We start from the raw sequence: 22,682 nt of genomic DNA, 5'->3' as shown, positions 1-22,682 counted from the left end.
GAAAATCAGTACCATCAATGCATTTAAACTATAGACAGAATTTTTCTTTTTGTGGTCTTAAGTTTTAACTAATTCAATTAAAATGTTACATGTGTATTCTTTAATTGAAGTTCAACATCAGCATGATGTCGATATACAACTGTACACACACATTAAGTATTTTTAAGTATCTGTCCTGCCAGGTATTTTAAGCATCATATCAGCATCAACGGTCCTTAGTCAACAGATTAAAGAACTGAATAAAATCAAGTGAAACAATTAGCGGTACTGAACATTTTGGAATTCAGTAAAAATGGTCAGAATTAATGGTTTTGTTTTCTGGAGAACAGGTATTTGTCAGTCATAATCTAGCCCAATAGCTGAGTCATTTTTTCCTTAGTGAGTGGGTAGGTCAAGGTGCACCTTCTGTTGCAGGCTGACTGATCCTTCCCATTGATTAGGTTTATTGGAAATATGGTGTGGAATTTGATGATGTCTTCTACCGAGTCAAACATCTGGCGGTGAGGAATAAGAGAGTTAAAAGGGGTGTGGACATTGATTAATGTTAATTTATATTTAGCTGATGCCTCTGTCCAGCTCAACTCACAATGCCAGCTAGATACGTCAGACGAAGTCAGTTCAGTGTTTACATTCCATGTGCACAACACAGCAGTGTGGAGGGAGGCCGGAGCAGCCTGAGCCAAGCCGTGCAAACGCCGCTAGGACATGCAAACTGTGCACAGACCGGGCTGTGTTTCAACGTGTTCGAAGAAATAAAGCAGGAGCCGGGAGGCCCCCTGCCGTAAAAAGGATGGTCGTGATACCAAGGCGGTGCTTTTTGTCAGCTGCAGTTACTTTGTGCGAAAAGAAGCTAAAGTGAGTCTTCCGAACTTGTGTCGCGTCACACGTGTGCAACATAGTCTGCTAAGAAAAAAACAACAAAAACAACACTATACGCAGCTACCGGTGTAATGTACACTGGTTTTTACACTGCTGTGAGAACAACTGACTGTCCCGAAGAATCCCGTGTCCACATCCAGATGTCTCCTTCTGTTGGTGTAAAGAACTCTTTGCCTTCTTCTCTGATATTTGTGTCCCTTTGGAGAAAAGCGACTGCTAAAAACATTAATATTAATGTAAATGTAAAAGGGCCAAGAGCTGCACTCACATCATTCGTCCTCAGTCCGGTCCCCAGGGCAAACTTTTGGTTGCTTTTTAAGAAGCGAATCTTGATGTTGTAAACTTTGTCGTCCTGCAGCACGGCCAGGACAAATGGCTCCTCCTCAGTGGTCTTGGAGTGGTCCCGTACCAGGAAGACCCCGTCCTGTTGGGCAGATGGCACTTTCAGCGTTCGCTCTCTTTGGGGTTGTTTTTTTGACCAATATTTTGCCTTTGTCAAAGAAATTCTGCCTTAGGTGGAGATACAGCCAACGTTTATTTCGCTAGCTTCGTGGATCCATTTGCACAGAAGTGCAGCGTTCAAGTTCAATCGGGTAGCAATCGGGTTGAACGTGTTAACCTAGCAGGCCACTGACATCTTTTTTTCATTGGTAATGAAAGACGAAATGACTGTGAGCGCCGAGCGGGAGAAGATACCTGTTTGTTGAGGTACAAGGCTTGCTCCGCTTTGGTCCGTTCACACGCGCCGATGTACCAGCTCTTCATGTCACACATCTGAAAGCACCAGACCCTTCAGCACAGGGTACCAAACCACAAGAAGTCATCTACTGTCCCTCTGCCTGAAGGGGGCCAAAGTCACCAGGTTGTCCCAGCTCTCCTTACACCTCTAAGAGCTCACTCAGTACCATTGAACTGGTTCAGTAAAACATGGTGGTTCACTGCTGGGCTTCAACAACAACAACAACAGCAGCAGCAACCTCTCAGCCTTGTCCTTCTGTGATCGTAGGCATTTACCTGTGGTGTACAGAATAGCAAGAGGCAATAATTCCTTCAGCTTTGTCATATCATTCTGTGTTATATATGTCCACAAAGTTGGCTTTCTTGACTCAAGTGCTATATGTTATGTCCTTGTCCTACACAGAAGCGAATTGAACCAGGGGAGCCAGATAGCTGAGCACAAGACATTAGCATAACTGTCTTTTTATGGATCGTGTGCGTCCATCAAACAGGACATCACCTGAGCAGGTCTGGCCTTACGGATGTGTTTGTGCACATTGATGTCGTCCTGCGCTTGTAGCGTCGTGAAGACCTGATGGTTCCCTCTGTGTGCGCCTGCAGCTGCAACACACACATGCACACACACACACACACCCATTGTTTCTCGTGTCATGCCACTATCTGAAAAAGTTAACATTAGCAGTTGTTCAAAAGCCATGGAAAACATTCCATGTGCAGCTGAAAAACAGCATAAAAACAAAATGCATTACACGCACATGTTGCTCCGATTTGAAACGTGATCAGTAAAACGTACCTTCAAAGTAATTCTTCCTCTGTGCACTGAAGCTGAACAGGGGAAAGAGAAAATACAGAATATTTTACTGGACAGTCAAAATACTCAAAATGTTCTCCAGAACAACTTGTCATTTTGGTTTCTGTACAACACTTCTTCGTTATTTAGCCATTCACACAGCTGGGCAGTTTTTACTGCATCAGTTGAGGGTAAGTACCTTGTTGAACATGAGCCTTTCACTGGGACTTTTAATTACAAGGCAGTGGCTCAAACCGCTCCGCCGCTACCTGCTGCCCCAGTTGCCCCATGAATGCGGCTGATGAACAAATGTTTGCTTTCCCTCATGTCAAAGAGCATCGCTCCCACAGCAGTGGACGTCGACAGGTCGGCGTTGTACCCGAAATCCACGTGCTCTCTGAACTCGAGGTCCTGGGAGTATCGGGGCATGCGGGGGGGCGCCTTGCTTCTCGTGCATTCGTCTTTGAACAGTCCTGCAACACAGCGGTCTCTTCAAGAGCGGTGACTGAGCGACGGGAGCCTTGCGGTGTGTGCGGTCACACGGTAGCACCTCACTCGGTGAGACAGAAACACACTCACCTCCGCGGGGACTGGGAGTCGCTGCCTGCAAAGAGTCAAACATGTTTCAGTACTCGAACGTGTAATGAGGCGTCGTTGTGCACATCTGCACCGTAGCACAGCTTTCTTCACCAGACGCTGCACTTGAGACCAAGATCTCGCGAGCAGCCCCCCCATCAGGGACCCCGGTCAGGTAGTGCGGAAGAGCTAATGAACATGCTGCTCACTGACAGAACTCCAGTGTTAGTCTAAATGCTTCAATTTAGTGACAGGTCATGATCAGTATTGTCCAGAACAGAGTGCAGTACATGTCCAAAAGTAATATGGATTACAGTGTCACCGATGACACGTCTTTACATTTTAGTCCCTCACTTTTTCCCACTTCTATGCTCATATGGCTTTGATGGGTTCACACACATTCCTGTATATAATTGTCATATTAGGATAGTATTTATAGTAGGTTTGTCAAACTCTCTCACTTTGTATTTCTCTATTGCTTGGGTTGGTGCACTGAACTTCATCTGATCTTAAGAGAGCCCAAGAAAGGACAGGGTGAAATATACTCGTGAAAGAAGGAAGGAAGGAAGGAAGGAAGGAAGGAAGGAAGGAAGGAAGACATGTTCAAACTGCTTGAGTAATTTGGTCATATCTGAAAAGTGGTTTCATCTAAATAATGTTCAGTTAATGTGTAACTTACGTGTGAGTGATCTCCTGGCCTGTAAGAAATGAAGAACAGAGACACTGAACTGTGGTGACAGAGTTTGGATTTTTCTCCAGATCATAGATCCTGAAGATGTAACAACAAAGATACCTTTTTCTTTTCTCACTCGTGTTTGAGGATCAACTTTGAATTTAAAAAAAAATGAATATACCAAAAGAACATGTTGACACATAATGAGTTAAAAATTCACAGCTAGACTTCATTTAATCTATTTTTATTTTATCGTTCCTTTTACGCACTATCTGAGCGCATCCTGAGAGCGTAGAGCGTGGGTCAGGATAAGCCATGGACGGGAAGCCAGTCAGTCACAGGACTTCTTTTACTTTTTTATTAACTTGAAACAAGCTGTGGAACATGTTCAGCATCTGGCCAGTTTCAATTTGCTTTATTGTCCATGTAATCAATGAAAAAATTGATTACAAGTGAGGAAAACACAATTACAATGTATATAAAAAATAGAAAACTTTTGTAACACACTTCACCTAAGACTGGTGAGGCACGGAGACTCCCGCAGCAGAGACTCTGGGTTTCTGGGGGTCCAAATGAGGTGCCTGGAACAAGGAGCATCCAACAAGCGGTCAAGAGGACATCACTCAACAGAGAACAGTGGTCGCTTCTTACAAAGCCAACAGAGTTCAGTACTGAAGAAACCTGAGGTTGTGACAGATGTCTGAGATATCACTTTTTAATTAATTCACATATGTCCGTTTCTAGAGATGATTTCACTGGATGTGTGTTGCTATAACCTTTTAATTCCCAGAAAGACATAAACACGTGTTAAATGTGCAGTACACATGAACTTAATAACAGAAAAAAGCTTATGTATGCACTAGGATAGTAGTTGTTGCTCTGTATATTTTGCGTTGGAGGTCCATCGCTGTTGTACGCGGCGTTTCAGGTAAGTGTAGTTGTTTTGCTACCGCTTTTTTCCCGACGCGCATTCGTGCTCTGTAGCTGTGCGGATAGACACAATCGGTTGTGCGTCTGTGTAGTGTTGCGTGACACTGTAATTAATTTGTTTGTTGAATAGTATTTAGTGGTTTGTTGGGCGAATGTTCTCCGGATCATTTCCGTGTCCTGTAGCAGGGAGTGGGCGTGACTCTGTGGTTTGATTAATCGCATCTGTTTGGTTGTTTGTTTTTTTCGCTATTGTTGGAGTAGTTTCAGTTTCGATTAGGAATCTCCACTGATTAGCGGTAGCCTGGTTTAAATAGCGGCTGGTGATCCGTAGCAGCAGCCTCTTGGTGTGAAGACTCAGGGTGCAAAGACAAGGGAGTCTACCTGCGGGAGTCCACCGAGGGAGGTCACCTGTACAGCTGTCCTCAATGGATCATGCGCCCAACATGTCGACCTTCAAAGTCTTCTACGGTAAGTGAGCCGTGCGAGTTCGCCACCACCGGAGACCTGGGCACTCTTGTTGCTACACTAACCCGGTCTATCCTCACCTGTCAAACTTTCCATCTTGCTTTACTTTCTCCATAGGCTACTCTGGAATTGCTAGTCCACTGTGAGAAAAGCTGACTTCATACCAGCCTACGCCTCCCATCTCTCACTTGACCTCCTGGCCCTAACTGAAACCTGGATCACCCCAGACAACTTAGCCACACCTGCAGCACTCTGCACTAACTACTACTGCTCTCACACCCCTTACTCCTCCAGCAGAGATGGAGGCACAGGCCTGCTCATTTCTCCCTGGTGGGAATATTCTATTCTTCCTCTTCATTTGCATGATCTGTCCTCATTTGAATGGGATGCTGTCTCTATCACTGCCCCTTTGTTGTGGTTGTTCTTTATCACACTCCTGGCCCTCTTGGCCACTTCCTGGATGACCTTGACATCTTGTTGAGCTCTCTGCCAGGGGACAACACTCCCTTGATTCTCCTGAGTGACTTCAACCTGCATGTCGATGACATTCATGCAAGCGGCCTTCTGTTGCTCCCACAGTCCTTCGATCTCTCCCTGTCCCAATCCCCTGCTACTCACAAAGCGGGCAACTGTCTTGACCTTGCATTTTCCCACAGCTGTGGCTGTCCTGCCCTCTCTGTCACTCCGCTGCATGTCTCTGACCACTTCTTCATTTCCTTTCAACCCTGCCTCATCACTAACTCCTTGCCTCTTTCTGCTCCCATTGTTACCTTTCGCTGCAACTTAAGATCTCTGTCGCCTTCCAGCTTTGCCTTTCCTTCTCTGGCTGCTCTCCCTTCTGCTGTGCAATTCTCGAATCTTTCTACAGATGATGCCGCTAACACTTTCCTCTCTGCCCTATCCTCCTCCCTTGATTCTCTCTGTCCTCTGTCTTCTAGACCAGCACGCCCCATCGCTACCCAATGGCTGTCTCATATGTTATGTGCTAACAGGACCAAACTGCAGGCTGCAGAATGTAGATGGTGTAAATCCAAAACTCCATCGGACCTGGTTGCCTACCAGTCACTCTTAGCTGCTTTTCAGTCTGCTGTCTCTTCAGCTAAAACCTCCTTCTTCCACAACAAAATACAGTCTGCATTTAACAAACCACACGGACTCTTTGCGACCTTCTCATCCCTTCTGTGCCCCCCGCCACCTCCTCCTCCCTCTTCTCTCATTGCTTAGGACCTTGCTTTGTTTTTCCGAGAGAAAGTTCTCAGCATCAACCTGCCTGGTTCATGCTAGACCTCCCTGCAAAGCTATCCTCTCCGAATTCAAGCCGCTCTCCGAATCAGAAATCTCTGACCTCATGATACTGTGCAGAGCCACCACCTGCTCGCTTGACCCGATCCCATCGTCACTCCTACAGAACACTTCCCTGCAACTGTCCACCTTCATCTTTAAGATCATCAACTCCTCGCTCTCCTCTGGCTGTTTCCTAGCTGCCTTCAAAACCTCTCTAATTTCACCTCTGTTAAAAAAACCCTCCCTGGATCCCAGTCTGGTTGAAAATTACAGACCGGTCTCTCTTCTCTCCTTCCTGTCTAAAGCCCTAGAGCGGGCGGTCTGTGATCAACTGTCTGATTTCGTCACCCGGAACCGTCTCCTCGATGGTTATCAGTCTGGTTTCAAAGTTGGTCACTCCACTAAGATGGCCCTTCTGGCGGGGTCTGATGCTCTCCAAGCCACTAGAGCCACCTCCCTCTCCTCGGTCCTCATCCTCCTTGATCTGTCTCTGGCATTTGACACAGTCAACCACCAGATTCTACTCTTCTCTCTTAACCAGCTTGGGATCAAAGGTGTGGCACTAAGATGATTTGAGTCCTACATCTCTGACAGATCCTATCAAGTGGTCTGGCGGAGCTCTCGTTCTTCTCCTCTGGCTCTCTTAACCGGTGTTCCACAGGGCTCGATATTGGGTCCTCTTCTTTTCTCGATCTACACTACCTCCCTCAGTCCGGTCATAGCCTTCCATCGATTCAAATACCACTGCTATGCTGATGATACTCAGCTCTTCCTCTCCTTTCCACCTGGTGCATCAGACATCTCTGCATGCTTTGCTGCCTGCCTGTCGGACATCTCTTCGTGGATGTCTGATCACCACCTCCAATGCAACCTCTTCAAAACAGAGATTCTTTACCTCCCAGCTGGCCCGTCCTCCTGTCATGATCTATCGATCAAACTGGACAACTCACTCATCTTGCCTACCTCCTTAGCTAAGAGTCTGGGAATAACGATTGACATGAGTCTGTCTTTCTCTCAGCACATGGAAGACAAAGCCCGGTCCTTCAGATACATCCTGCATAATATTCGTAGGATCCGTCCCTACCTCACAGCTGACTCTGCTCAACTACTGGTCCAGGCCATGGTGACTTCCCGACTGGACTACTGCAACTCTCTCCTGTGTGGGCTTCCTGCTACTGCCATCAAACCTCTGCAGCTTCTACAAAATGCTGCGACACGAGTTGTGTTTGATTTGCCAGTGTGTTCCCACACAAATGCAGACAAATGCATCAATAGAACTGCTCCCAGCTATTTACAGGTCTTGATCAACCAGTACACCCCAACTTGACCCCTTCACTCGTCTACTTCTGCTTGCTTGGTGGTCCAGCGCACAAAAGGCAAAGCTCGAAGGTTCACGGTTTTGGCTCCGTTGTGGTGGAATGACCTTCCCCTCTCACTCAGAACTGCGGAAACTCTGTCTACATTCAAGAAGGGTCTGAAACCATTTCTTTTCCGGACCCATTTCTCCCGAGATATCTCCAGCTCATGTACGGTGTAAATGTTCATGCACCGTAACTTCATGAGCATCACCAGATAAAGCATTTTTTTTAGCCACTACTCCGGCATTGTTTTTGTTGGCTTGTGTATTTTATAATGTTATTTAAAAAATACACATGCACCTACTTGAACAATGAACCTTGGTGCAGCAAGTGGTAGGGAACAAACTAGGTTTACTTAAGTCACACGTCTGTAGCTGTCTTTCTCTTAATGTAATGCATAAATTGTACTTTTGCTGAGATGCATGTCACTTTGGACAAAAGCATCTGCTAAATGAATAAATGTAAATGTAAATGTATTCTACACGCACAGTTCAGCTCTCTTGTCCTGGCCTGTATTGTGAAACTGTGCTCAGGGGAGATGCTGTAAAGGGAACATTACCTCTGGGAAGTGAACAGGCTCTGAAAGAGAAGGGGAGAAGGAGCATTAGGCCATCGCCATTTGCAGACCTCACGTGAGCGATGAATTCTGTGTGTAGATGAGCTCTGATGGCAGTGCACTACTGTCTGGGCTGTACTCTGAACATTCAACAGTTTGCACTGGTTGTGAAAGATCAAAGCCCTTTTACATGTGTTACACATTCTCATATTCAGTCATGAGACACAGGAGACACATTTTTATACCTCTGCATCTTGATCTGCCCTCTTTTTGTCATCTGCAGGGATAACAGTACATTGTGGTGATTAAGCTGCCGATGACAAAGTTATTATGACTAAAGGAAGTGTCACAATATTACTGTGGTTCAGCTAAACAGAAGGGAAGAACACAACCAGTACTGACAAGGCACAATTTTTTACAGCTCATCACATGCACTGCTTTCACTTTCACTTCCCCAAAGTCCTCACTCAGTACTTTTTACCGACACACGGCAAGTCTTGTCTGCACTTTTGAGTGTCTCTGCCTCTAAAGTGGTGCACTGCTGGGTTTGGTGTGAACACCATGTGTGCCAGTGCCTTCAGGGAAAGGTGTGTGTTTGGTGTGTGTATGGATCAGGTGAATTTCCCTCCCCATATGAGACCATTAACAGCACCACTGTTCATTGTGTGTGTGTGTGTGTGTGTGTGTGTGTGTGTGTGCATGCATTTGTCTGGCACGGCCATGCTGCAGGCCTCTCCTGCTGCATGAAGTCTATAAAGTGCTGTTTCTCTTCACCTTTCATTTTTTAGCTACAGGAAGAGTGCAGAATCTGGGCTGCAGTACGAGGAGTGTTTCACAGTAGAGCGCGAGACGCCGACCACCTACAGGGATTCCTCTTCTCCATGTAAACAGGGTGCTTCTCAGTGAAATCACACCAGATAAACTCCACAGCTCTGGGAATATAATATGGCCATTGCGCACGAGGAGGGCCTAATGTGGTAAGACACACCTGTGCACACAGTGTATGCAATGGCTTACTCACAGGCCTGCTGAGCTCTCTGCTGCCGGCTGGGCTTCAGTTCTCTGTGGACAGCAGGTCCTACGTTTTTTGATAAGACACATAATAATAATAATAATAATAACACACACACATCTTCAATAATAATAACAGTACATTTATTTTTGGTCTCCCGTTGTATAAGCAGTTCAGGTTTAACTTTGCCTGATTTTTTTTTTCCACGTCTCAGACACTGGTACTAGGTGGAAGGGAGAAAGAAGTAAATTTGTCTACAATATCTTGCATCATGGTCAAAATCAGATACACAGCACCCCCTGTCATTGATTACCTGGAACATTCCTTCTCGGCACTCTGGGTGGAGTATCGGGACTTTTCTAGAAATGACAATTCACACGTTATTCTACAGGGTCCACAGGTTTCTGCATCATTTCACGCAGGACTCCATGTGTGCAGGTTTTTGCTCCAAGTTCTCAGCTGTTCTTTCCCCAGGACCTTGAGCCCTGTGACCCTGGGCTGTAGTTTGTTGCTCCATTTCTCACTCTGGACAGTCAGACCTGTTCAGTCCAAGTGGAGACTCTTGGACAGGAACTGACTGAACGCCTGGTACCCTAAATGTGTCTACTTGCCCCACAGTCCTTCCAAATTTACATTTATTCATTTAGCTGATTCTGTCCTCCAACAATTATTTCTCCATTTATACAGCTGGGTGACTTTACTGGAGTATTTTAGAATGTGTTTATATGTTTGGGGCAAATGTCTATTTTTTGTATATACTTCCTATGTTATAGTCATACTTGAAAAATTCACAATAAAATATTTTAAAGTTTATTTAATTGTAGTAAGGTCAAGCTAAAAGATGAAAATGTAGCCTTTATGGGTATTTTTGACTTTCTGGATAGCAAAACCGTATGGCATTGAATTCATTTTCAATATCACTTACATTCATTGCTGGAGATGAGTCCTTAGAAGACATACATCGGTCTGGAAGAAATAACATAAAGCACAATGTCACAGTGCTGTTAAATTCATGCATATTCATTTAACTCATTCTTTTCCCCAAAGTGAGTAAGATACCTCTAATGTTTCACCCATTTATACAGCTGGGTAATTCTAAGGATAATTAAGGATAAACACCTTGCTCAGGGACACTATAGCTGGAGGTGGGATTTAAACCTGTAACCTTTGGGTCCAAAGGCAGCAGCTTTAACCACTAGACTACCAGATGTCCTGGAAATGGTGTTCTGTTATTATTATTATTATTATTATTATTATTATTATTATTATTATTATTATTATTATTATTATTATTATTATTATTATTATGATGCCGAGCTGGGGATCCAAGATGCCATTTACCAACATTATAATTACTTGTTACACACTGGCTTACAAATTGTTATTTTCTAGAATGCCCAGGAGGGGTGGGCTACCACTGGCCCTTGGACCCCCAGAGGTTTTTTCTCCCTCAACCTTCAGTTGGGAGTTTTTGTTCCTTTCCCCAGTGACCAGTAGGCATACTTATAGCTCTATAAAAGTACTTTATTATGGTAGCCATTAGCCGACTGCCTTCGTTGTTTGTATCAGTTTTTCTTGCTGTATGCCTGTGTTAAAGCGTGAGAAGAGTGCTCTATAAAAAAAATAAATTATTATTATTATTATTATTATTATTTAGTAAGTTCATAGAGTTTTGGCCTGATAGGTCCAGGTTGAAACCCTGCTTCACTTGACCAAGGTACTCACCATCCATGGATATACTAAGGACACCTTGTCATATAAAAGAGTAAATCAGTGTAAAGCTCCTTATGTAACAGTGTCTTGGACAAAGAGGTCGTAAATAAAGGCTGATGACAATGTCACTGCTGGTTTAAATGAATAGAAAATTCAGCTTTTTACAGCCACCACAAGATGGCAAGCAAGAAACACAGTGGAGGAACACAAGGTCGGTAGGAAGTGGCCGCAGCCAGAGCAGGTACAGACGTGTGATTGCCTTTACCTTGAAATAACTGGTCAAAATAAAAAGCACTCATTACCAGTAGTCATGTCATCACAAGACTGTAGTCAAGCAATGTTGGAATCAGCTTCAAGTTTAGTATATTTTCTGGCATATTCTGAAGTCGGACAGTACATCGCAACCCCACTTGTGAAACTGAGGTGAGCATGTAAATTATACTTATTTGTATAGTTTTATATGTCAGAATAGTAAAATAAATTTTCTGCAGTGCAGAATATTCTAGAAAAAAAGCTTCTTTACACAATTCAGCTCATGCAAAAATCCACTGACTCCATCCTAAGGTGTGCAGGATAAAATTCCCAAATTTCTCTGGCAGGCCCGGAATCCACTGTGTGACCGAGTCTCTTTGCTCCAGCTCTACTCTTTTTATTATGTTTAATTAAACTCACTTGATTGCATTTAAACTTTGGTGAATAAGGTGTGTGGGCTGATAACGCTGGAGTCCATTGGAAGTCACGAAATAAATGAATGTAAACGTAAACTATGATTTCATGAACCTCAATGGCGTGAACTGTTGAAAGTTGTATGCATTTTTCCGAAGTGTGCTTGCAGCAAAGTGATAAAAGGAAAGCTTCTAGTCTCTGGTGTTACAGTCATGTGAAAAAAAGTACATCTTTCTGCTCAGTGGTCTTACATATTAGGGCATAAATAAAAATCATGTGGTCCTTCCCCACTTCTATAATTAGACAAGTCCAGCCTCAGATAACAGGCGACACACAACACATTTCACCGTCATTATTTCTTTCAACAAAATGTAAGCAAAAGCACAGAAACCATCACATTTATTTATTTAGCAGATGCTGTTGTCCAGAGTGACTTCCAACGAACTCTATGTAGTGTTACCAGCCCACACACCTTATTCATCAGGGTAACTTAGACTGCGTCACTCATCCGTACACTAGTGGAACACACACACACACACACACACACACACACACACACACACACTCTCTCTGTCACACTATGGGGAACCTGAACAGCAAGACTTTGGACTGTGGGAGGAAACCAGAGCATCCAGAAGAAACCCACATAGACTGAGTGGGGCTCAAACCCATGTCCTTTTGCACCACCCATGTGCTGTGAGATAACAGTGCTACTCACTGTGCCACCGTGTCGCTCGCATGAGGGAAAACCATCCATGTTTGGTCGAACATGCTTTGCTGCATAGGCCACATGAAATACTTTACTCATAAAAGAAATTTATGTATAAAATATTACTGGAGAGGAAAGAGATTCTCACCAACGTAGTCTCTGTTGGAGGGAATGGGTAGGGCCGGACGGATGAGTACGGATAGCGTCTCCTCTCGGTCGTCAACGGTGTGGTACTCCTGCTCAATTCTGCCATGAAAGCGCTGGAGCCTCGGTTCGCACCGTTTGCTGTGCAGATTGCGTTCCTGGGTCGAGCGCGAATGCCATTAGCCGTTACTCTTTAATCTAAACTCGACTTGAAAAAGGTCAGTGACACTCAAACAGATTGAATGTTGGCATCACGTGCAAAAAACATTAAACGTTTTCTAAAGGGGAAGGTCTCAATGCTGGCCAGCGGGACTGGAGCAGTACAACGGAAGGTTCTTGAAGAGAAGAGCAGACAGAATAAATTGTTCCACCTCTCATGAAAGTGTAATGGTGCACATTTCTCGTTGCATCAATGTTTAGATCACATGCGAGCGCTGAGAACTGCCCATCGGCCACCGGATGTGCGACACCATCGACTCACCATTATGAGTGGAAGCTCATTGTGGTTCCTTTGTTGTTCTGAAAGACACGCAGACACACGCACACACACACACGCACACGCACACACACACACATCACAAGATATTCTTTGTGGACCCACAAAAATGCATGCGTACAACCTGAAGTTTCCTGTTTCAGAAACACTGCCATACGTTTATCTGACACTTTTTCAGCCTACATACAATTATTTACCATTTATACAGCTGGGTAATTTTACCGGAGTAACGTAGGGTAAGTATCACACTCAAGGGTGCTATAGCCAGAGGCGGTACCTGAACCTGCAACCTTTAGGTGCCGAAGCAGCAGCTGTAATCAGTACTCTACTAATTTTCATTCATCACAACTGATTTTGTTTGAGGATGAACATAAATTTGTTAAAAGGGAACATTTACATCTATATTTACATGCATTCGTTTAGCAGACACTCGTCTCCAAAGCGACGTACGTCTCAGAGAACGACACAAAGAGTGCGTCACATGAGCAGAAGGACAGATTTGGATGCAGACTCTGAAGTTCGGTGCTTTACTTTAAAGTACATTCTGAACGTCCCCTTTTCACAAAAGCAGAATATAGTGAAATGTAGGTAAACAATTGCGTTGTGAATGAAGAGATAACAGTGTAAAGAGACTGGATTCCAGAGACTGATGTGTTACCTTTACAGTGATGAAGATCAGTGTGGCCTTGATTTGACTCAGTGGTTCGTCTGTGGCTGAAATTGAAAAAAAGAAAAATAATTTATTTCTTTGTATCAATAAACTGTATGTCCTTTAATGTGTCATATTGTCTTTCCTGTACATTGATAGGCTTGGTACCCAGCTGTCCTAGTGGTCACTGCGAGATACCAGGGAATGTTGTTAATGACTGATGAGAGACAGGCTAACAGCTGATACTTGTTTTCAATGTGAGCTGAGAAGAAAAGAAGAAGAACAAGAAGAACCATAGTAATCCGCTGCTGTCCTGGGAGAAGGGAGTCTATTCAACCCCAGCTTCTGGTTTTACCTTCAGAAGTGAGTTGTTTTTTTTTTTTTTCCTTTTTGGATGACTGTAATTTTCCCTCTACTGGACACTGTGAGTGTTTCAAATACCCTCTGAGTGAAACAAACCTTGAAAAAGCACAAAAATGTGCTGATAGAAGAGTTAACATACATACATGTTAGCGTACAATATCCCTTGTGCGTTATAAAAATATAATGAACATTTCTGCCAATTATATTTTTATAACATACATACACGTGTGTGTGTGTGTGTGTGTGTGTGTGTGTGTGTGTGTGCATTGAAAGCATCCGCAGATAGTAAGATGTTTCTGTCTGCCTTCACACACCGAGGAAAGATCTTTGCAAAGAGAAGGGATTTCTGTACTACAGTAATAGAAACAATTACAACACAATGAGTAAAAGTCACTGAGGACAACTGAAAAGAGGGAAAGGAGAACTGAGCGTCCTTTGCAGCGCATTAGCAGAGCTGGAGCACTTTCGCTGGAGGGAACCTGCGTCTCGCTCGTCGGTGCCGCTACAAACGCTACGGGAGCAGTTCGGTCGAACCCTTCACACCTGGCTAGTAAAGCGAGGCCTCCTCGGGGACCGAGGCCAACAACCTTTGGGTTACAGGACCCGATGCTGGTCTGTTGTGTGAGTCCGCTGCTGTCCTGCCGGGTCTTGAGGACATAAACTCTGAACTTCTACAGTCATCAAGCTCTAGTTCTGTACTTATATAACTTTGTAATCCTGTTACTATGGGCTGCAGTTCAATTGTACAACTAGTGTTCAGAACCAGGCGTTACACTGTTAATAATGGCCATCATCATCATCATCATCGTCATCATCATCATCATCTGAAACCGCTCGTCCCATGCTGGGTTGCGCGGAACCTGAGCTTAACCCCGCAGCACAGGGCGCGAGGCTGGACAGGGAGAGGCCACACCCAGGACAGGAGACCAGTCCATCGCAAGGCACTCCAAGCGGGACTTGAACCCCTGACCCACCAGAGAGCAGGACCCGGTCAAGCCCACCGCACCACTGCGCCACCGCGCCCCCCCCGATCACCATTATAATACACATACAAACACACACACTTTCAGAACCGCTTGTCCCATATGGGGTCACGGGGAACCGGAGCCTACCCGGCAACACAGGGCGTAAGGCCGGAGGGGAAGGGGACACACCCAGGACGGGACGCCAGTCTGTCGCAAGGCACCCCAAGCGGGACTCGAACCCCAGACCCACCGGAAAGCAGGACCGTGGTCCAACCCACTGCACCACTGCACCCCCCATTATAATACAAGTAAAATTATTATAACTTTCTGCTGAGTGTGATATGAGTTAAAAAAACAAACTGACCTGCTGTAGAGGATCTGATGGAGAACTTGGCTCCCTGGAGGCTGCGTGAGGCGTGAAGAGCTGTTGGAGAGATGTCACAAGGGTGGTGACGCTAAAACTGCTGCACGGGGTCTCACACACTCTTTCCAAACCAAAATGTGGACCTTCTGTTTTCACGTGTGAAATCCAGAGCCCTGGCAACTGACGTCCGGAGGGGATGACGCACGGAGCCCCTAAACACAGAAGTCGCCTCCAGCTCGTTCACCGTGAAGCGCTTCGGAAATGGAGGCGTAAGGCTGAGCTCTTACCGAACAACGGCAGTTCGTGTGGTCGGAACATTTCTGAAAAATGTGTCCGCTGAGAAAAATAAATCATACGATCATGGTAGTAACATATTGCACTTTCCCTCTTTTTTCCTTTTCTTTTTTTTATATTTCCTGCGAGCGCTGGGCTCGTACCTGGGGTACCATGAGTGACCAGGTGAGGCTCGGTGTAGGATCACTAACAGCTCGCTTGGCAGGAGGTGTGTGCGGTGTGTTCTCAAGCATCATTCACACCCGCTAATTGTTTTTTCTCCTCTGTTTTTCTCTAGAAAAAAAAAAAAAACACAGTGGAGCTCATTCCCACACGAAACTACAACATTCTACATTGATTGCCAAAACGATGTAATTGTACTGTAAATGCAGTATAAGTTAAATCGTTTAATGTAAATGCACAGACTTTCTGAGAGAGAGAAAAAAACTGTCGGTGTAAGAGCTGACCTGCTGCATGTGGCCAAGAAGGAAAATAATTATTGCCACTTTGTCACCTTGAACCATTAACCTCCACGAGGGCTGAAGAGAGCAGTGAGACTGAAAAAAGGACCTGAAACACAAGGACTTTTACAGCTATTATTCCACAGAAAAGTCGCGCCAAAGTCACTCCCAGCGCTGTAAAACGCTCATGTGTGCGAACCGCTTTCTCCTCTCCACATTCACACCATTTGCAGGCCAGTCGCGTTCGGGAAACTCGGAGACTCCGTTCAGATGGACGCAAGAGGGAGGAGCTCGGGGCGAAAACGCAGCGACTCACTCTTGGGGACGAAAGACGCACGAGGTGTCGGCGCTTTGCCGAGAATCTGCGTATTTGCCCGTATTTCGCCGTTTACTGTTTGCTTACAGTGTTTACCGCGTCTCAGTGGGTTTCGCCTCTTGACCTGCGGAGACCCCTCAGGCCTCACACGCTCATTACTGTTCCCAGTCCAACACGTCCATGTGCTCCTCTCCTGCACTTCTAAGGCCTCTTTCTCACATTTCTGCCGTTTGTCTCGCGCTCAGCTCTCAGCTTCGAGCTCTTCCTCGCCCCTCTGCCGGTCGCCGCTCTCTGAGCTCGAGCGTTTCCGCCTCTTGTCGTACCCCCGCGTTTCGCGCCGCGTCGCGTCTTGTTCGGCCCCCTCGTTGCAGCACGTGTGACACAACGTGTCCCTGCACCCCGCCGCCACCCACCGCAACTATTCTGCACCTTGTCTACATGTAGCAAGGCCCATCCCTTCTCCCGCGGCCCGGCGCCTGGCGCTCGGAGCTCTCCGTCGATCTCTTAGCGCTTCCTGTGGCTGCTGGCCGACCGGCGCCATCGTGCAAATCGCACCTTTCCTCCGTTCTCACGCAGCGCGGCCGATTTTGCTCACGACGGGAGGGAGAGCGGCGTTGGCAGGGCCGGCCGAAGGTGGCGTGGGGGCGGGGGTGGGGGGGGTGTCCGTCTCTAACTGCTCTCGCCTGGGTGAGGAAGCTTCGCTTCGCGTCACATTTGGCCTTTAGAGCCGCTGCGCCTGTCCAAAAGCACGGTGTTTTCTGGAGAACAAACCAAGAGCGAAGGAACAGCAGGCAGGTTTCTGTGTTCTTGAAATAGGAAACGGGTCCCGCATTTCCTACAGGTTCCGACAGAACACCTTCCGCCGCCCGTCGTTCCTCCGCTGCGACTTTTCTCACTTTGCTGCTTTACGCCTTTTGTTGTGCGACGAGCAGCGCACCGTACGTACGATACGCATCGTACTGCCTTCATGGAGACGGGAGGGAGGAGTCTCCTCCAGCCTAGATTTGGATATCAGTGTATCCTGAGGTACCAGTGCAGCCTGTGGTACCAGTGCATCCTGTGGTACCAGTGCATCCTGTGGTACCAGTGCATCCTGAGGTACCAGTGTATCCTGTGGTACCAGTGCATCCTGAGGTACCAGTGTATCCTGTGGTACCCGTGTATCCTGTGGTACCAGTGTATCCTGTGTATCCTGTACCCTCCATAGTGAAAAGCACAAGTTGACTGTGAGAAACATCTCGACGCCCAAACATAGTAAAACAGAGTGCAGCTGAGCACAAGGCGACAGACGCAGGAAAAGAAGACGGAAAAGTCGAAGTGAAAAGTGTCACTTTCCGAGGTGCCGTTTTGCTTCTTTTTGCCGCAGCTGCAGCCTATTCCCAGCTACGCAAACACAGAAAGGTCACTAGATGTAAAGCCGTACTTTGATGAACGTACCTCACGCTGTTTCCATGGCGATCGAACGGCGACAACAAATGTTTGTGCCACTTTGATCTGAGCTCACGTTTCGTGCAGCACAAGTCACACTCCTACTATATCCATCAAGCGAGGTGTAGCACAAGGTCAACGCCTGGCCGCCTGGTCGACACCCACCTTATTCCACCCCCCCCCCCCACCCTTCTCAAACCCCGTGGTTTCTGTCATTGTACAGCTTCACTTCCTCTACCAGATAAGCATCTCCTTCTCATATTTACTGATTCTTGTTTGAAGCCGCCTCTGTCACTCAGCCGTTCATCTGATGCCCTGGTGAGGACCCACAATGTGCCCCGGAGAGAAGTTTCTGGTTTCAGGGGTCAAACTGCACTCATCCAAGTCATTCAGCTGAACAAGGAAGGAAGAATAAAAAGAGGCAGGTGTCACGCAGCACTGCAACTAAGTAATAAAAAAGCAAAGAGATAATAAAGCCACACGTTTTGTTTCTGCAGATTCACAACTCGATGAGATCAATTTAAGCGTGAGGTAAAATTTACACAGACAAAGTACGTCTTCCTGTCATACGGACGAACGACCGGAGAGCTGACATGGGGGACGCAGGTGCAGAGTTGAACGTACACTAAAAACGACGGAGCTTCTCGTTAAGTGAACCTGAGCAGAGTGGAGAACCGGTGAACGGAGACGTTGAGCGGAGCCCCCACCGGCTCACGGACTGCGGCGTTAGGCTGCTCGCAGTCCTTGAGGAGCGATGCTGGTGTGTATGTGCGTCTTTCGCTCTTTTCTCACACTGTCTGCATTTCAACTTTTCTGTCTTAAAATTACTTCACGGGAGCTCAGAGGGTTGCTACTATCTTCATCATCTTCTTCTTCTTCAAATTATTTATTTTTATTATTATTGCTAGTACTCGCTGTGTGGCACGTCTGGGGTTTGAGTCCTACTTGAGCTGCCTTGGGATGGACTGGCGTCCTGTCCTGGGTGTGTCCCCTCCTCTCCAGCCTCACACCCTGTGTTGCTGGGTTAGGCTCCGGGACAAGCGGTTGTGGACGTTGTGTGTATTATTATTACTGTCATCATCATCGTTGACATTTATTTACATTATACAGCTTGTATTCATGGACGCCCAGGATCGTAGAGCACAATTCAGAGCTCAGCTGACATTTAATTAGTCTGTTAAATGTAACCCTAATGCAAGAGTCACCGTTCACTTCGATGATTACCCAAAGATGTGTTTCACCAGTAAATGTCAGCCCATCAGCTACCGCAGCGGTGAAAGAGTCAGTGTAGCCTTCCGGCCGATGACTCTACTCAGAGGAGCCACCTTGTGCTTTGAGGAGCTCTGCTAAAACATCCTCCTATAGAATTGGTCAGTGGCTTTGCGTAGAAACATCTACTTGAAATTGAAACAACGTGTTATAAAAATGCCCATGTTTTATTCTCAAAGGCACGAACTTGACTTTGGTTACAGCAAATATCATGCTTCCCATACTTATCTGTGCAGATAGACAGCAGGTCGGGCCAAAAGTGATGATAGGAATTTTCTTGGGAAAGATAAGAGCAGGTGATTCAGCAGTGTGAATAATTAAAGATGACCAGATAAGGATCTGTAAATCCAGTGTGTGTGTGTGTGTGTGTGTGTGTGTGTGTGTGTGTGTGTGTGTGTGTGTGTGTGTGTGTGTGTGTGGCAGTTTGGAAGAGGAGGGGTTGTAAACAGTGATATGCCAACACTCATAGGAGCAATAAAGCCTAAATATGTGCACACACCATCCACATTCCCTCATCCTTTCAAAATTATTATCATTATGTTCAGCCATGCTCACGCGAAGCATCTCGACAAAGGCTCAACAGCAGGCCCCTCCTGGCACTAGAACTGGTAAACCTACAAGTGACTCTGGTGCTGAACATCTGTGCTCTCAGGTGCAGGTGCCTTCAGCTCTGTGCTCTGTCACAAGGTCCGGCAGAAGGACCTTGATCCATCCATCCATCCATCCATCCATCCATCCATCCATCCATCCATCCATCCATCCATCCATCCATTTTCTTGCCCGCTTGACCTTCTAGGGTCATGGTGGCAACAGGGAGAGCAGAGAGGCCCAGTCGCCCTTCTCCCCCCGCAACTTCCTCCAGCTCAACCCGGGGATCCCCAGCTGTTCCAAGGCCAACTGGGAGATATAATCCCTTCAGCGGTTCCTGGGCCCACCTCAGGGCCTCGTCCCTTCCCCCCAGTGAGGTTACATTCCACGTGCCAAGAACCAGTGTCTGCTGCAAGGGGCTGCGATACCATGCGCCGCCCTGCCCCTTCCTGCTGCCTGAAAAGCATTGCACCCGACACCCATGTTGGACCTTGCGGGTGGTGGACCCACATGGCCCCCCCACGTTACCTTTTCAGGCTGAGCCTGGCCGGCTTACGTGGATTGCCCAGCCACCAGGCGCTCGCCTAGGAACACTACCTCCAGGCCTGGCTCCAGGGGCAGGGTAAACGTTCTCCTGTTTACTTTTTTCATGGAGGTTTTTGGATCATGTTAGTCTAGATCTTCACTCCAGACCTGTTCGCCTTGGGAGACCCTACCAGGAGTATACTACTCCCGACGATATAGCTCTGGAGATCCCTAGATCCCGCAAGCCCGTCTGCCACGATAAGCCCCCGATCCAGGAACTGTGATTTAGGGTCTCAGAATCACAATCTCAGCTTCATTGGGAGAATCTTCTGGTTTTCTACACGTTCTCCAGCTTTTTTGCCATCTCTGTAAAATGTAGGAAATGTCCTAATGTGCCCTTGGCTTCCCTGTCACCGGTCCCAAAAGTTCCCTTTATCATGTTCCTAGAACTTCAGCAAAGGCAGTAGCAACCAGAGTCAGAGTCGCATCAAAAACATGTTCATATTCTTCATCTCAGGCTCTGTTGGACTTTCTGTATCTTCCCCCTTTGCACGACCACATTCAAACAGAAATCAGCTCAGACCTTATTTTACCCCGCTATGCTCAAAATGATCTCAGATATGGCTTAACTCTCAGCATGGATTTAGCTGCTGTTTTCAGCGAGAACCCAGGAATGATGAGGTAAAGGACCTTCCCTCCTCCAAACTAATCTCCGCTGCCGTGCGGAGCTCCTGCGGGTCGACTGACGTCACGTCGTACCTTATTCGTAGCGCTCTGTCCTCTCATCTGCGCCATACTGAAGAGCTGCCATTCTTGCTCAAAACGTCGGTTGTTTTGCTGCTCAGACATTCCTTAAAACATCTGCGTTGTTTCCACAGTATTGCTCAGTCATTCCTGCAAGCTCTTCGCTCCAGAAATAATAACAATGCCACGAAATTAAACTTCAGCACATGCTGTGGATCTGCCTGTAATTCCAAAGGACTTGTTAGAAGTGATAACTTATCCGGCGACCTTGAATGTGACATTGATGAAAAATGTATGTTTGTGTTGCCCTGCTGGCTTCACAAGAGGACAGATCACACACTTATCCTTTGATTCCAAGAGATAGATAGTATCGCAGTGTGATATAATAACCTTGCAGTGATGAGGTAAGACATAAATCAATGCAGTCAAAGAAGCCTGAAGATCAGGTTGAGTGCCTATCAGCAGAATAAGGAGTAACATGATGCCTTCAAATTAAGCGGCGCGGAGAAATCGGTTCTCACTCACTGCAGTGTGTAGCGCTCCGGTGCTTCATAAATGTGCGACTTGGGTTTCCTGGGGGCTTGTTGAGCTCAAGTCAAGTCCTGCGCCACTAAATTGAGCTATGAGCCCAAGCGTGGGACAACAGCCGTGCTGTACGCTGCTTCCCGGTGAGCTGCGGCTCTGAGAACCAGGTTCCTCTCTCACATGTACCAAAGGTGAAAGGACGTCTCCTTCGGACGCTGACCGGGAGGGAACTCAAGCGACATTGATGTGTTTAAAGAGTAGCATTCAAGAGTAAAGCTGAGATTTAAAAACTGGGTGCAACTGTCTTAGTGCCTCCACCTGTGTCTCGGGGTCACCTCCCATTGACCGGTGATCAGATAAACCCGCACTGCTGCTCTTCTTGTGAGCTCAGGTGTGCGTTCCCATAGACGACAGATCTTACCTGTGGACCAATCGATCAGGGCGCTTGCAGACCTTGACGTATTCGTCAGTCCTCTTCATCTTGTGTCCCGAACTCTGAGATGTGGCTCTTTTCTGTCTTCCTTTCACTTGTAGAGAGAAGTAGGCACTGGCTCACAATTCTTCATTGTTGACCTCTACCGCCAGAAGCTCCACCTAATTGCGGAAGAGTCATGAGTTCCAGTGGACACGAACACCACAAGGTCGGTTTCAGCCGATAAGAATAGACAAGCCTTTTTGAAAATGATTTTGCAGATGAGATGTTTGACTGGTGACACCAGAGACCTTACCATGTGAAATGCGAAAGAGGACCGTATACCTGGGGTCCCGAGTTTAATCGCTCAACACTTTACTCTGTATTTCTGGAGCTTGTGCTAAGGTTGTAGGTGCAGTAGTACCGAGCGGACGATTACAATGCTGCACACAAACACACGCACACAAAAATACACATGTGCCGGAAATAACATTGACAATATAGTCGCAACAAAGATGGAAACTATTTCATGTTAAAGTTCAGTGTCGTTTCTCGTCGGTGTTGAGGCGGATATGAGGCGGACATCAAGCGGCTAAAATAATGTTGTATGATGGTATGTAAAGGATATTGGTCTTTTCCAGCGATCCCCGTATCGCTCACATGCACTTCTCCGGTCAGCTCAAATATTCCTTCTGAACAGGCTTTCTGTTCTAATAAGGACTTGTTCACTTATATGTGGTGATGATGTCATCTGATGTGTTATAGTAATTTTCTCACCTTCTGATCAGACGCTGAGACCAAAGTCTGGCTT

General features: G+C 46.4%; 1 protein-coding gene across 1 annotated transcript; it reads right to left on the bottom strand.

Moving 5' to 3' along the window:
- Nucleotides 1–56: 56 nt before the first annotated feature.
- Nucleotides 57–22,038, bottom strand: clnk (cytokine dependent hematopoietic cell linker). The gene is made up of 19 exons (XM_018735356.1): nt 21,881–22,038; nt 15,331–15,390; nt 13,648–13,703; nt 12,975–13,012; nt 12,498–12,651; nt 10,187–10,227; nt 9,575–9,620; nt 9,271–9,327; nt 8,495–8,526; nt 8,253–8,272; nt 4,169–4,237; nt 3,663–3,681; nt 2,987–3,011; nt 2,787–2,880; nt 2,411–2,442; nt 2,117–2,217; nt 1,576–1,653; nt 1,148–1,303; nt 57–494 (listed from the first exon to the last, which is right to left on the bottom strand). The coding sequence occupies exons 1-19, from the start codon at nt 21,937–21,939 to the stop codon at nt 348–350; spliced, it is 1,284 nt and encodes a 427-aa protein (XP_018590872.1). The 5' UTR covers nt 21,940–22,038; the 3' UTR covers nt 57–347.
- Nucleotides 22,039–22,682: the final 644 nt, after the last annotated feature.

Source organism: Scleropages formosus, chromosome 11 (assembly GCF_900964775.1).
Source record: "Scleropages formosus chromosome 11, fSclFor1.1, whole genome shotgun sequence".
Taxonomy (NCBI): Eukaryota; Metazoa; Chordata; class Actinopteri; order Osteoglossiformes; family Osteoglossidae; genus Scleropages; species Scleropages formosus.
Note: the sequence above shows the minus strand (reverse complement) of the source record. Positions and strands in the feature narration are given on the sequence as shown.

Coding starts and splice junctions, on each gene's coding strand:
- clnk (XM_018735356.1), bottom strand. CDS start 21,939: ATGAAGAGGACTGACGAATACGTCAAGGTCTGCAAGCGCCCTGATCGA. Junction 9,328..9,574: donor GCCGAGAAGGAATGTTCCAG/GTAATCAATGAC, acceptor CAAAAAACGTAG/GACCTGCTGTCCACAGAGAA. Junction 1,304..1,575: donor CCTTGTACCTCAACAAACAG/GTATCTTCTCCC, acceptor TCTGCCCAACAG/GACGGGGTCTTCCTGGTACG.